The following is a 12,589-nucleotide window of genomic DNA, read 5'->3' as shown; positions in this document are numbered from 1 at the left end:
GATAGTGAAGAGAGCCGCACCCGGGGGAGCTAGAAGGGTCCTCAATCGTCCAGTGAACCCTCTTATACTGCGGCCACACCCTGGTCCACTCCATCGATACGAGCGTAGGACTGAGATTGTCAGCACCATTTAGTCAGACCTCTAGAGTGCACCTGCAATCCATATGCTTTGCAGAGATATCACGAGATTACGGACATAGAGTGGTACAATTGGTGTGAAAGCAATTCCAAAGCAGCATAAATTAGGGTCTCCGGGGCAATCCCAGTAAGTTTACAAGTAAATTCCGTACATTATGATGAGGGTGATACAGCCTCTGGATCTTTGTGGTTCGGGTCGCCGATTATCGAATCTTGATGGGTCTCGCGCGCGACGTTGAGTGATACGTGTGTAGTGAAGGCTATGTCTGTCGCGCTAGTTCCCGCGCCTCTTGCTGCGGCGAATGTCGACCGTTTTCCTGAGGGTGGGGACACGGGACTTAGCCCGGCGGAAATGGTTACAATGATCAATGCTGGCACGATACCCTGGAAATATGTCAGTCTATAGCAGCCTCGACACGATGTCATGAGCACGTACAGCCATCTGAGAAATGGTATCCAGCGCGATTGATACGGCGTTATGGCCTAAAGCAAACAATACTAGGTAGGCAATCTATTCGTTTATCAGTAATTGACGAGGGGGGTGGGAGCAGACAATTACCCATGCGAACGTGTACAGTGCACCAGATTCGATGATCACCAGGGATTCGAAAATAAGGGTAGAAAACCCATGAACCCGTTTCATGGTACGGTGATGCATGCTGAAATGGATGTTTCGTTAGCTGCCGGTCTCGAGCATAACCATGTGCGTACATTAGTTTGATCGCCATCATGGACGTCAGGAATACATTTGTGGTGGTCGAGAATGATATCCCTGTGACTTGCCACGTCCTAATAGGGTGTTTCTGGGCTTGAGAGAACACCTCCTGAAGATCGTTTCCCTTCAAATCATTGAGACCGGCATAGCTTGATCCAATATAACCGTAGAACGTCACTAACATATGTAAGCTTCGGGAAGGGATTGTCATCCGGAACGCGTTAGCTCACTGATGACGCCCGAGACCAGTGCAATGGGTAATACTGTTACCCGCCAATCCCGGTTATATATAACCCAAGCCCGCCACACTAATAGCGTGTCGGCCATGATACACTGTCAGAGAAACAGTAAGACAGTGTACGTAGATGCGTTACCAAGAGATTACTCACATTCAGGAATTCGATCGCAATCTGCGCAAGCCCGAACCTTGCGAATGCTTTGACGTCTCGCGTTGCCGGGTCCACTTTCCCGCCGAATTCGGTCAAGTCTTGATATACGACCATGACATAGTGGGTGGTCGAGATCATATACATTATGACCACGACACTCAAACCCAGCCAATTGATCCCTTTCTCTCTCTTGCCTGAACGGCGAATACTGTGCGATATTTAGCTTATTGATAGAATGGAATGGAATAAGGAAAGACGCACACAACGAAATATACAGCGGCTCCAAGGAGGACCGTAAATATTCCTGTTAATCCCGTATTAACGTACGCTCTACGCAACGACTGAAAGTTTAGAAGCAATCACCTTGGAGAAATGACATGATAAAGATTGAAATAATCAGAGACTCGGTGACCGTGAGCATCTTGCCTCTGGGATTGGGATGTGATGCTTCCAAGCCTTACAGCATACACTCCTGGCAATGTTGGGGGGAAGGGAATTTGTCGACGGAAGGCAATCGGAGAGCATATGTTATAAGATCAAAGATAGTCAGGGTAATGGAAGGAGGCGCAATAGTAATGGTTAGGCTGACTGAGTTACGGAAGAATCCTTGTTACGAACCGTCAGGATTTCCAATTTTGTAACCACACGGCTCCATCTGACTCTAGACCTATCCTGACTCTCAGGTATGAACATGACATTCGAACAAATGATAGCAGTGGGTCAGGCAAATGCCTGTGTCAATCTGCAACGTTCTGATTTGGTCTAGCAAAGAAGAACATATCCTGTAACTCAACTTTTCCCATATGTAGAACAGATCAATTACTATCAATCAGAGCATACGGATGGCGCGCTCGCTAGGCGTCGTTATGCGATTTGGTATGAATGGTCGCAAGTCAGCTTGGTGACACTCAGGAGTCAGCACGAGTGAAACTTGAGGAGCGTCCACAAAAGTAGCGCTCCCAGTCGAGGGTCCCAGGGTGTAGGCCCTGACCGGATTCAATGGTATCCAAACATCCTAGGCGGGAGCTTGAACAGCTTGAACATCCAACTTCATACTGGTGGAACCTGACGGTTATGTCAACAGTCAAAGTAGTTCGATGGGTTCTTGTCCCATGGAGTAGAGCTGTCCACGCAAAGGAAGATTGGTCCGTACCACGTATGTTAGTTGCCATTGAGTGATTGTCAGGAATAGTCTAGCGTTCTGGGCATGTAGCAGATCCATGTTTTGCATCTGCGTCTTCAGAGATTCAAGAGAGCGATTTGTCAACGACTTTGCCATAAACTCTAGTAGTATCGGGAACATGTCGCACGGTAGGGAGCACTGCGATACTGGAGGAAGTTGAGTATCTCACTGATCAAAGTTATGCACTTCGCTGTGTATATTGAGCGCCTGAATTTAGGCGCTTGGACTACTGAATTTTCAAAACAGTGTAGTGTAACACTCTCAATCAGTGACACTGGTACCATGGCTGCGACATCTCTACCTCTTAGGAGCAACGTCCCCGAATCGTCGAAGCAAAAGAATAAAAAGAATCCGACATCTACGATCGGAGCTCCAGCCCAACGAAGCCAATCGAGTAGAAAAGGCAAGCGAGCCTGGCGAAAGAATATAGATATCGACCAAGTCGAGGAGAGACTCGAGGAACTTCGTACCGAGGAGAGGGAATTTGGGTGCGTACCTATCGCTCTAACTACATATGAATTGCCAGAAATTTGACGAATGTACAGGAAACCACTCCAAAAGCACGATGATAGCGAACTCTTCCAAATAGATGTCACAGGAGATGCAGATAGTGAGCAGCCCCCTACTTAAACTGGCTTATCTATCTCACATAATGCTCAAGTACGGAAGAGACTTCCCCGATACTCAAAAGCCCAGCTAACTTCGACGAAAATACTATCACAGCGATCGGCCGTGCCTGCTGTTGTATCTCGCACGACCACTTCGTCAAAGAAAAGAAAATCTCCCCTCAGCCAAGAAGATAAAGCTCGACTGCTACGCATGGGCAAGCGCATGCGCCGAGGCCCGTTCAATAGTGTCATGGATCCGACGGAATTTGGAAACGGGAGCGGTTTGTTAGAGTTGAGCGAGGCCGTAAAGAAGAGTGGGACATATGATGCTTGGGCAACGGAGAACGAGGAGGAGGACATTGTAATGGAAGGAGGCTTCGGCACGGAAACAGTGAACAAGCCGAAGGTTAAAGTGCGTTTCGTGCAGTCATATCTTTGTATTCGAGTATTCATCTCGAAACTTCAGCCACCTCCCGTCCCTCACCCGAAAGACAAGATCGAAGTGCCAGCGATCGCTGAACCGCACCAGGGAACGTCGTATAACCCTCTCGCATCGGCCTATCAGGACCTCCTGCTCAAAGCGCACGAGACTGAGGAACGCAGAGTAAATGAGATCGCGAAGGTAGCTGCAGTGAAAGACAAAATGGCGGAAGCCAGGCATAATGACGATGACGCCGACAACATTGGCCTTCCTCGTGGCATGAAACTCGACACGCCCTTAGAAGATGATACGGAAGCGGAGGGTGAGGTTCTTCTCCCTAAAAAGCAGCCGGAGCGCAAGACAAAGGCGCAACGAAATAAAGCTGCGAAAGCCCTCGCCGAAGTAAGTTCTCTGAACAACTTGGGAACTCCTCGATTGACAAGTACGGAATAGCGACGCATTCTAGCTGCAAAAGCAGCTCGCAAGCAGCTCCTCGTTGCGATCGATGGTGCAAAGACACTTCGGAAGTCGACAGAACAGTCGTTTGCGGCCCGTCAACAAGAACGTTTACTTAAAAGGCAGATATTGTTAGACAACCTCAAGTATGGATTGGCAGGCACGCGACTGGGAAAACACAAGGTACCGGAAGGTAACCTCGATGTCCAGCTCGGCGACGACCTCAGTGAAAGTCTGAGAGCGCTGAAGGTGCGGCATTCTTCCATGTATTCGTCTTCGTCATGCTAATCATTCTAAAGCCTGAGGGGAATCTCTTCAAAGACCGGTTCATTAGTCTACAGCACCGAGCACTCATCGAACCCCGAGCACCAGTGATGTATGGGGCACCCCCGTCCTGTTTGCCTCGCGCTGACATAGTATCTGTAGACCTAAAAAGCGCAGAACAAAAACGATTGAATACGAAAAGCACGCCTGGAAGCGCTTCGAATAAAGGCTTCCCTGTAATCCTTCCATCACCAGTTTGTATCGATAGGATTATATTGTTTACACAATACTTCGACTTCCCAGACACTGTCACACTTTGCTGCGCACACTTTGCCTCAGGATATAGTTAAAATAGGTGTGTGTCTGGCGGCCCATCTTCGCGATTGCAAACGCTTGAGAGCATTGATGTACTTGGTCTCTACCAGGTCAAGTTCTACTCGTTGATCCCTATGAGAGTAAACACCAACAGACCTAGCTCCGTCAAAGAGGCAGGGTGGTTTTTTGTGATCTCCCTCCCCTTGTGCCTTCCTCATCTGACCGGACCCTCTGCGGCTTGATTTGCCCAAACGTTGAACATGGGCCGCTCACTGATGATAGTCGAGCAGAATGATCTCATCATTATCGCCATCAATTGCAATCAACCAGAATCAACCCATAGTGTATCTATCCTACCCTTAGGGGCTCTCAACAATTTCGGGCTTAGATGAGGGGGGTGGCGCTCATCGAGGCACGCAAGTGAACAGATATCTGCATACGCGTAATGCTATCTGATGCTATCAAGTACATACTTCAACGAAGGGTTGTGTGGAGACATGGACTAATCTGTACAGATGGCGCCAAGGACGAAAGGTATCGAGTTGGGAGGCATCATTTGCAAAGATAGTCAAATTCAAACGACCCGAAGATCAAGGGTTTCCGGGGAAGTAGACATGGGCTATGGAATTTTCGGCTGGAGATATCGAACCGTCCATTCCACGAACAAAACGGCCCCTCTTTACAGCGCTCGTTTGAAACCGAGGATTCTTTCATCAACCTTCAACCTACTCTCCTAGACTATGGTTGCGGCAAGGGTCCAGCAACGATCAAACGCCTTCAAATGTACTTGTCAAAAGAATGCGGAATCGACCGAGCGGGTAGTGTGGCAACTCAGCATCTCAGGGACTGCATGATCCTACTCCGACAGAGCCTAGTGTTTGCTTCCGTGATATAAGACCCTTGAACGTTGGCGGGAGCGATCATCAGTGATCACCCCGACGCCCCCCTCCTCCAACCATGGGTGCCATCACAGCAACAGAATCGTTGATAGTCTCCCTTTTCTTCGTTTCTTTCTTAGAGGGTAGGTAGTCTAGAATTTGTCACTTACCCGGTTACTGAAAATCAAATGTCTAGGGGTGTTTGTTATGTTGATGGCGACGGGGGTTTATCTGGCTCAGTGAGTCGTCCTCCGACGTGCTTGACCTCCTCTCGAACTCACCGCTGATAATTATTTAGAGCCCAACACCAACGAAAGGATCGCAAATGGACCGGCCTCGGTGTTTGCGGGGTCACCTTTTTCTTATCGACCGTGCATTTCATCATGGTCTTCTACCAATACTACGGTTTACTCGGAGGCTCTGAACGATATTCACCGTCTGACCTTCAGGGTTACGCGAGGTTCAATCTAGCATCTTATCCCGTCGCCTACTTGAATGTGAGTGGAGGACGATTACATTGTATTTGTCTCCGTGTTGATCTGTACTATCCAGGTTATGGTCGCGTGCTTGATCTTGACATGGAAGGCTTGGACGCTATATGACCAGAGTTGGGCAATCGTAGCTGGCGGAGTTACTGGGACTGTTGCTTTGGCAGGTGTGTACAGATATCCTCGCGCAGAGTTGGCGTAGCTGACGACTCCCCTCAGTGGCATCCTACGGCTTCGTAGCCGTCAGCTATCAGGAGGTCCCCAATTTAGTAGGCTCGGCCATCGACGACTTCTACTCCGTAGCTAGAACCGAACCAATTCGCGCCTGGGCTCTGAGTTCCATCGTGCTCACTGTCGTAACAAGCGTCGCCTTGACTGGTTTGATCATGGCCAAATTGATGTATGTCCTTCATTCTTGCCGCCTCTACCCTTGGGGATGATCTCATGAATCTATACAGAGCCCAGCAACGAGCCATGAGGGAGTACTCGTCTGCGGTGTTTGATCTGCTGCTTTTCTTCGAATCTGGAGCTCTCTTTGCGTCCGGATGGGTAAGCACACTCCTTAACACTTCGCACTACCCCATCCTAACTCCATGAACTGCCAGATCATCTACCTTGTTCTCTTCCTCGTAGATAACCAAGCGACTATCCTTACCTTTGACTCGATGTCTCAGCTTTCTGTGAGTTATTCTGCCCACTAATCGTGTCTCATGCTGATTTATCCTGGTTAGGGCATTGTACCTTCCCTTATTATCATACTGACATCTGCTGGAGCGACCATCGTGACACCCCGAGTGTATACCGACCGACGACCCACCATAGCATCATCCCGCGTCGAAACAAGTATGCAGTTCGGCGGCCCTGCCGACACTGGCTTCTCTGTGAGTATGGGTGGCGATTCGACAGAGTTGGAAACAAAGATAAGTTCCAAGAAGTCGAAAGAGCGCCTCTACGTGAATTGATCGCTTGATCACTCCCTCTATATCCACGATACCTGCTGTGCTGCATTGCTATTGTCGCCAACTTGTTGCTATTATATATCTGTTCATATGACACGCTATAATGTACTAAAATATATATCGAATCGCGATTGTTCACGTACGGAACGCATTTGTGTGCTTGAACTTGATCACTTGCTCACGTGGCCTGACATTGCTTTCTCCCTTACCAACAGCCTCTCATACGATGGACGTCGACGCGCCAGAGGATTTACCTCAGACCAGCACCGCTCCTAAGTCTGGAAAGAGACATACAATAGTCCCCGTGGACGATGCTCATCCTTTCGACCTCGAAAGCTATATTGCTAACTACACTGGTGCGCCCATTGTAGCCCTAATGCGCCGGTGGGATGTTTGACAACTTATTGGTGTCAGGACGCACTGTTATCGACAGATTAACACACATTATTGTTTCGTGTCCCTCGATTGCGCCTGAGGCGTTTAACCTCGCCATCCAGCATATCCACCAATCACGCGATCCGTCGCAGTACCAGATTGTCCTCGATGCGTACGAGCATGCTGCAGCAGCATCTACTTCACCACTTCCTAATCCCAACGATATCGCGAGTTTAGATGGACAGTGGGCAGAAGAGACGTTATCGAAGAACCAGGCGGAACGCACGAAACTGGAGGTGGAGTTGAAGACATACTCGAATAATATGATCAAAGAGAGCATTCGGGTGTGTATTCCCCGTATCTGCACGGCATCTGACTTGATTGGTAGGTAGATGGGATATCGGGATCTCGGGGACTTCTATCGCTCTGTGGGTGACTACGGCAGCGCCCTCAAGCAATATACCAAATCCCGCGAATACTGCACAACGAGCCAGCACGTCTTAGATATGTGCCTATCGGTGCTTGAGGTGATCACCAATGCTTCTCAACCCACGCTCCTTCTCACATCGCCATTACTGCAGCTCCTAATTCTACAACGAAATTATTCACATATTTCTACTTATGTATTCAAGGCAGACGCAGCGCTCGACGCGGCTACGGCTTCTGGGTCAGGCAGCGGTTCGACGGGTAGCTCGAACAAGAAGGGCTCGCCAGAACGCGAGAAGGTGCAGTCTAAGCTCGACTTTGCAACTGCTCTCTCGCATCTCGGACAAAGTAACTACGAGAAGGCAGCGTATTATTTCCTGCGGCTAGGTCCGTCGAAGCAGCTCGGTGACTGGGCTGGCAAGCTCGTCGGGCCTGGCGACATTGCCATCTACGGCACGTTATGTGCGCTCTCCAAGCTCTCGCGATCCGCTATCAAAGCCCAAGTCGTCGATAATAACACATTCGCTGGATACCTCGAACAGGAGCCATATGTGCGTGAACTTATCGGGTCGTACATGAACAGCAACTTCAAGACATGTCTCGAGATCCTCAGCCGCTACTCAGTAAGTATCCAGTGTGCCGTTCTGCATATTTACCATTAACTGCAGCAATAGACACGCCATTTTATCGACATACATCTCTCCTCACATGTCACAGGGCTCACCAACCTCATTCGGGACTGGGCAGTTGTGCTCTACTTCCAGCCTTTCGCTACCATCAAACTCGAGCGCATGAGTGCTGCCTTTGGATGGACGGTAGAAGAAGTCGAACGGCATGTAGTTGCCTTAATCCAATCTGGGGACATCAAAGGCCGAGTGGACAGTAGAAATAAGGTTGGTCAATTGACATCGAGGACCACTGTATTCGCTGACAAATGGTAGGTCCTACAAGCGAAGAACACTGATTATCGTGCCGAATTGTTTGCCCGCGCGTTCAAGACCGGTAAAGAGATTCAGACTGCGAATCGCAAGCTTCTCTTGCGTCTCAGATTGTGAGCATCCCCGTCATTTGCGCTAGTTCGTAACTAATGCATTCCATCAGGCAACAGGCTGATCTAATTGTCAAGCCCCCGAAGAATCAGCAACAACAACAGCAGCAGCAAAACCAGAACGAAATGATGCAGGCTGATTAGTGGAGCACGTCGTGGCAATGGTGTAATTCGTGTTTTGTTTGTGTATCAGTGCTTTCAGTATCACATATGTGCATTATAGAAATCTAACCTGAAACGAACGATGTAGAAAGCAGCCTGCCTGTGATCAATTCGCTGACCTTCTGCCGGCGTCCACATGTCATCTATTATCCAGCGATGCAATTAATGTAGCAAAGGCACATATACACAGAAAGTCCAGGTGAAAGAAGGTTCATCTATGCCCCATCTCCCTCGCGAGCCGCCAGCACAGCACACAGGCAATCGCTGCCGATAATCCTCCTATTCTGCAATCATGAAAACACTGTCAGTATTGCAACTCGAACAGAACGCCGCTCAGGTATTCTCTCACCTAAAGATATATACAACGGAATTAGACCCGCCCTGTATCTCAGGTTCTCGGGGAAACAATTGTGATGTCAGGTCCCTGGTATCAACACCTGCCACGGTGTTGTTCCCGATACTTCCTGGGTGAGCTCCATGCAACACCGACTTTTGTGGGTCGAAAATGGCGAATAGAATGGACGAGAGACCGGTCACTAAGAACTGAGGGATGACGATGAATACGTTATGTATGCCCTACACCCATGGTTAGCAGCGTCCAGATTCACACTGGACAACAGGCACGACTCACCAGAATTATACCGGCTTTTGCACTTAGCCCTCCACCTTCTTGTTCATCATCGTCATAATCGCCCATACCGCTACTGATATCAGCGCGGCTAACTTGGGCCTGCCCATTTCCTCCAAGAATGAAGGCGCGCCGGCGCTCGTCTTGCTGGCGAAGCACGTTGTCCTCGTCGTCGCTGTTGTCCGAATCGCCTCCCTTCGCACCATCATCACTAGCCACAGCCAAGAAACCGTCGCGCTCTCCAGCGTCGGCGTCGGAGCCACCGTATGAAGTGGAGCCACTAGATAACTCCCTCGTCCTCGTATCGGCTAGCCGTATTGACCCCGCGTCGTCAGTCGTCGAGGAGTCCGCGAGAATGGCTTCCCCGAGCTGGGAAGTCATACCTTCGGTCAGAAAGGTTTAAAAAGTCAAAAGATACGGAAACTTACCAAGGCGAATGGAGCCCATTGTGTTACAGCCCAGGAAAATCCGGTGATTGTCATAAGAACCGTAGCACCAAAGACCCCGCCAGTGAAGCTAAAAGGGGCATAGTTCAGCCTGAAGACGGCTGATATAATAAGCCATAAATTATACTCACAAGGTACCAAACATACACAAGGCGAAGATGAGATGGCTCACAGCCCAGAGGCTTGCGAGATGCACCTTCTTCCTTGTCAACAACGCACCTAGCTTCAGGAGCTTCGCTCGAATGCCAGAGACATGTCGGCTGTTGAACTCGTCGGATCCATCGCTGGCTTCAGCAACAAAGAATGGCAACAGGATATTTGCTGCAAGCGAAAGCAGGGAAGAGTAGAATAGGGCGCGAGAGCCAAGACGTGTCGCTGTTGCGTCGAGGTCGGCTTGGGCTTGTGGAAAGTCGGGAGAGGAGGAAGGAGGTAAGGAGGAGGAATGGGCGCGTTTGTACAGGTCTCCGACGTATATGGTGGTATAGAACAAAATCGGGAACCAACCTATCCAAGCACTTTCGATGAAGGTAAGCTTGGTGGGGGTTTACGTGAACGCATGGCTTACAAGAATTGGATTATGCACTGTATGAAAAGACGTCAGACAAGGATCGAGATCGGCGAATATGAATCACGCACAATCTGCCGTATTACTCTTGGAAGCGACAACATATTGGAGAATATGTCCTTTATTTCTCTCACAATTCTATTCTCTTTTGCTTGTCTTGAACTGACCCTGTAGGAAGCATAAACGTTCAACTGGTCATCCACGGTGATAGGGAATAGAAACAGGATTATGCGCATACATACCTAGAAATGCTTAACAGCCGTCGCTCCTTAACGAACATCGCTGTGACGCTATGAGTCGCTAGAAGCAAGAAAGATCCGACCGCAGATAGAACCTGTAGCTGCCCCGAACCTAAGAAGGGTAGTATAGAGGGCAAGTCGATATTGCCACTAAGGTGTAGTTCAGGTTAGATGACGGGGTATGCTACACCTATATCAAGCCAAGACCAAGAACTCACACAAAGAATCCGACAACGCTTCCAACGCCGAGCATCCGAGCCGCCCAAGCATTTCCCGCTGGTTGCTCAATCGAGGGCAAAGTGTCCACCAGAAGGGCTCGGTCGACAGCCTGAACTGAATCAAGTCGGAGGTCGGAGGTGCACGCAAATAATGAAGACCATTCAAGGTAGGCCACGTACCAGCATTTATAGAGAAGTCGATGAGGTATATAGCAAGAACAGCTAGCCATATCGTCAATATGTCGGTCTGGGTAAACGGCTCAACAGAACGCGCAGCAAACAGGCAGATGTCCAAGACTCACGGCATCGCTGTCCTTCCCAGTAAATATGGATGCAAAGGCTCGGGTGTACCCAAGCAATAGCATGGCGCACGCGCATACAATGGACCCTCCAATCATGTAAGGTCTCCGTCGGCCGAACCGTGAAGTCGAGTTGTCGGCAAGGACACCTGTCTCGGCGATTCAGTACATCTTCACGCAATTCGCATACGGGCAGGATTTCGCACCTATTATCGGTTGCATTATCAGACCAGAGAGTGGTCCTGCGAGAAACACTACCGCCATGTTGGATTTCGACAGCCCTAGGGACAACAGATACGGCGAGGCTGCGCCGGAGAATGAGAAACGCGTCGGTAACAGTCAATGTGCACCTCCCTCTCGTGCCATGCTCAGTTACTCACCGTAAGACATCTCAACGGACCAGAATATCTGCACGCCCAGCAGGCCAACAGTTATGGTAGGCAAGTGTGCCCATCTTGGTCCTATTATTTTGGATACACCACCGAATTCGCGCATTGGATCGTCGTGGCCCGCGCCCTCGTCCGCGATGGGGAGACTTGCGAATCCAGTCATTCTGTAAGGCGTCGCGCCCGCGTCGTTCAGTTGTTAAAGAAACGTATTTTGGGGTCGTTTTTGTTCAGGGTAGAGTTCGCATAGCCAGAGTTATGGAGACAGAGTCCGAGTGTTCGGCTGCCAGCAAGTGAGCGTCAGACGGGCGCTTCTCATACTCCTGTCCCAAGCCGCTCAGCAAGAGCACTCAAGAGGTTCAGGATGTCTAACTAAGAGAGAATACGTACCAGAGGAAGACTGAAACACCTTGTGCAGTTGTTTACTTCACTCTCACATAATGCAGCCTCGTGGATTCCGTGGCTCAGATACCCAATATTAACCTAGTACGCTGCTACGCAGTACGTGAGTGGAGGTGAGTTCAACAACAGATGCAACGGCAATGGCAATGGTTATATTCAACATCGGCGTCGAGGCGCAGCTAAAGGGTGTGGTAAACGAAACACTGGTATAATGACACATTCGCAAGACACGGGAGCTTAGCAGGCTATATGTGAATAGTTTCAAGTTGGACAAACGTCAGCAAGCAAGGCACTCGCCCTCTTTGTAAAGGCCGAGCGTTAGAAGAACTCCCAAAGCGCCCGTTTTGGCGTAATTGTGTTATCAGGTCAATGTAGTTTACTTTTGGGTGCTGTAGCCTGTAGGCTAGATATGGATAAGAGCGTTCGCCACTAATGTAGCTACAGTAGGGTATCCAAGATTGAGAAGTCGTGATCCTACGGGGGGGAGGCCAGATCTGAGGTCACGCCGCCAAAGGGTTCGCGTTAAATATTGACCAGCTTTGCGGTTATGCACGACCGAGTATAATGGCATAAATTCATCCA

The 12,589-nt window shown here is 49.5% G+C and overlaps 5 protein-coding genes across 5 annotated transcripts; 3 read left to right on the top strand and 2 right to left on the bottom strand.

The window, feature by feature from the left end:
* Positions 1–290: 290 nt before the first annotated feature.
* On the bottom strand, positions 291–1,620 carry PC9H_000181 (uncharacterized protein; the record flags this gene model as incomplete). Its single annotated transcript, XM_036769843.1, has 8 exons — positions 291–521; positions 574–648; positions 697–796; positions 849–1,029; positions 1,083–1,185; positions 1,242–1,449; positions 1,503–1,545; positions 1,605–1,620. The coding sequence occupies 8 exons, from the start codon at positions 1,618–1,620 to the stop codon at positions 291–293; spliced, it is 957 nt and encodes a 318-aa protein (XP_036635688.1).
* Positions 1,621–2,706: 1,086 nt separating this feature from the next.
* On the top strand, positions 2,707–4,399 carry PC9H_000180 (uncharacterized protein; the record flags this gene model as incomplete). Its single annotated transcript, XM_036769842.1, has 7 exons — positions 2,707–2,912; positions 2,970–3,034; positions 3,086–3,444; positions 3,499–3,855; positions 3,907–4,158; positions 4,209–4,285; positions 4,336–4,399. 7 exons carry the CDS (start codon positions 2,707–2,709, stop codon positions 4,397–4,399), a joined length of 1,380 nt encoding a protein of 459 aa, XP_036635687.1.
* A 1,046-nt stretch (positions 4,400–5,445) lies between these two features.
* Positions 5,446–6,816, top strand: PC9H_000179 (uncharacterized protein; the record flags this gene model as incomplete). The annotated part of the gene is made up of 8 exons (XM_036769841.1): positions 5,446–5,509; positions 5,563–5,605; positions 5,665–5,863; positions 5,919–6,021; positions 6,074–6,254; positions 6,313–6,403; positions 6,460–6,534; positions 6,586–6,816. 8 exons carry the CDS (start codon positions 5,446–5,448, stop codon positions 6,814–6,816), a joined length of 987 nt encoding a protein of 328 aa, XP_036635686.1.
* Positions 6,817–7,039: 223 nt separating this feature from the next.
* On the top strand, positions 7,040–8,806 carry PC9H_000178 (uncharacterized protein; the record flags this gene model as incomplete). Its single annotated transcript, XM_036769840.1, has 7 exons — positions 7,040–7,169; positions 7,228–7,532; positions 7,581–7,715; positions 7,770–8,237; positions 8,289–8,507; positions 8,556–8,665; positions 8,716–8,806. 7 exons carry the CDS (start codon positions 7,040–7,042, stop codon positions 8,804–8,806), a joined length of 1,458 nt encoding a protein of 485 aa, XP_036635685.1.
* A 229-nt stretch (positions 8,807–9,035) lies between these two features.
* PC9H_000177 (uncharacterized protein) lies at positions 9,036–11,771 on the bottom strand (the record flags this gene model as incomplete). The annotated part of the gene is made up of 12 exons (XM_036769839.1): positions 9,036–9,108; positions 9,174–9,400; positions 9,456–9,821; positions 9,881–9,968; positions 10,030–10,430; positions 10,535–10,631; positions 10,706–10,852; positions 10,921–11,035; positions 11,101–11,167; positions 11,223–11,368; positions 11,426–11,524; positions 11,600–11,771. 12 exons carry the CDS (start codon positions 11,769–11,771, stop codon positions 9,036–9,038), a joined length of 1,998 nt encoding a protein of 665 aa, XP_036635684.1.
* Positions 11,772–12,589: the final 818 nt, after the last annotated feature.

Source organism: Pleurotus ostreatus (genome assembly GCF_014466165.1).
Source record: "Pleurotus ostreatus strain PC9 chromosome Unknown scaffold_1, whole genome shotgun sequence".
In the NCBI taxonomy this organism is placed as follows: domain Eukaryota; kingdom Fungi; phylum Basidiomycota; class Agaricomycetes; order Agaricales; family Pleurotaceae; genus Pleurotus; species Pleurotus ostreatus.
This window is presented reverse-complemented; position numbering and strand designations above follow the sequence as displayed.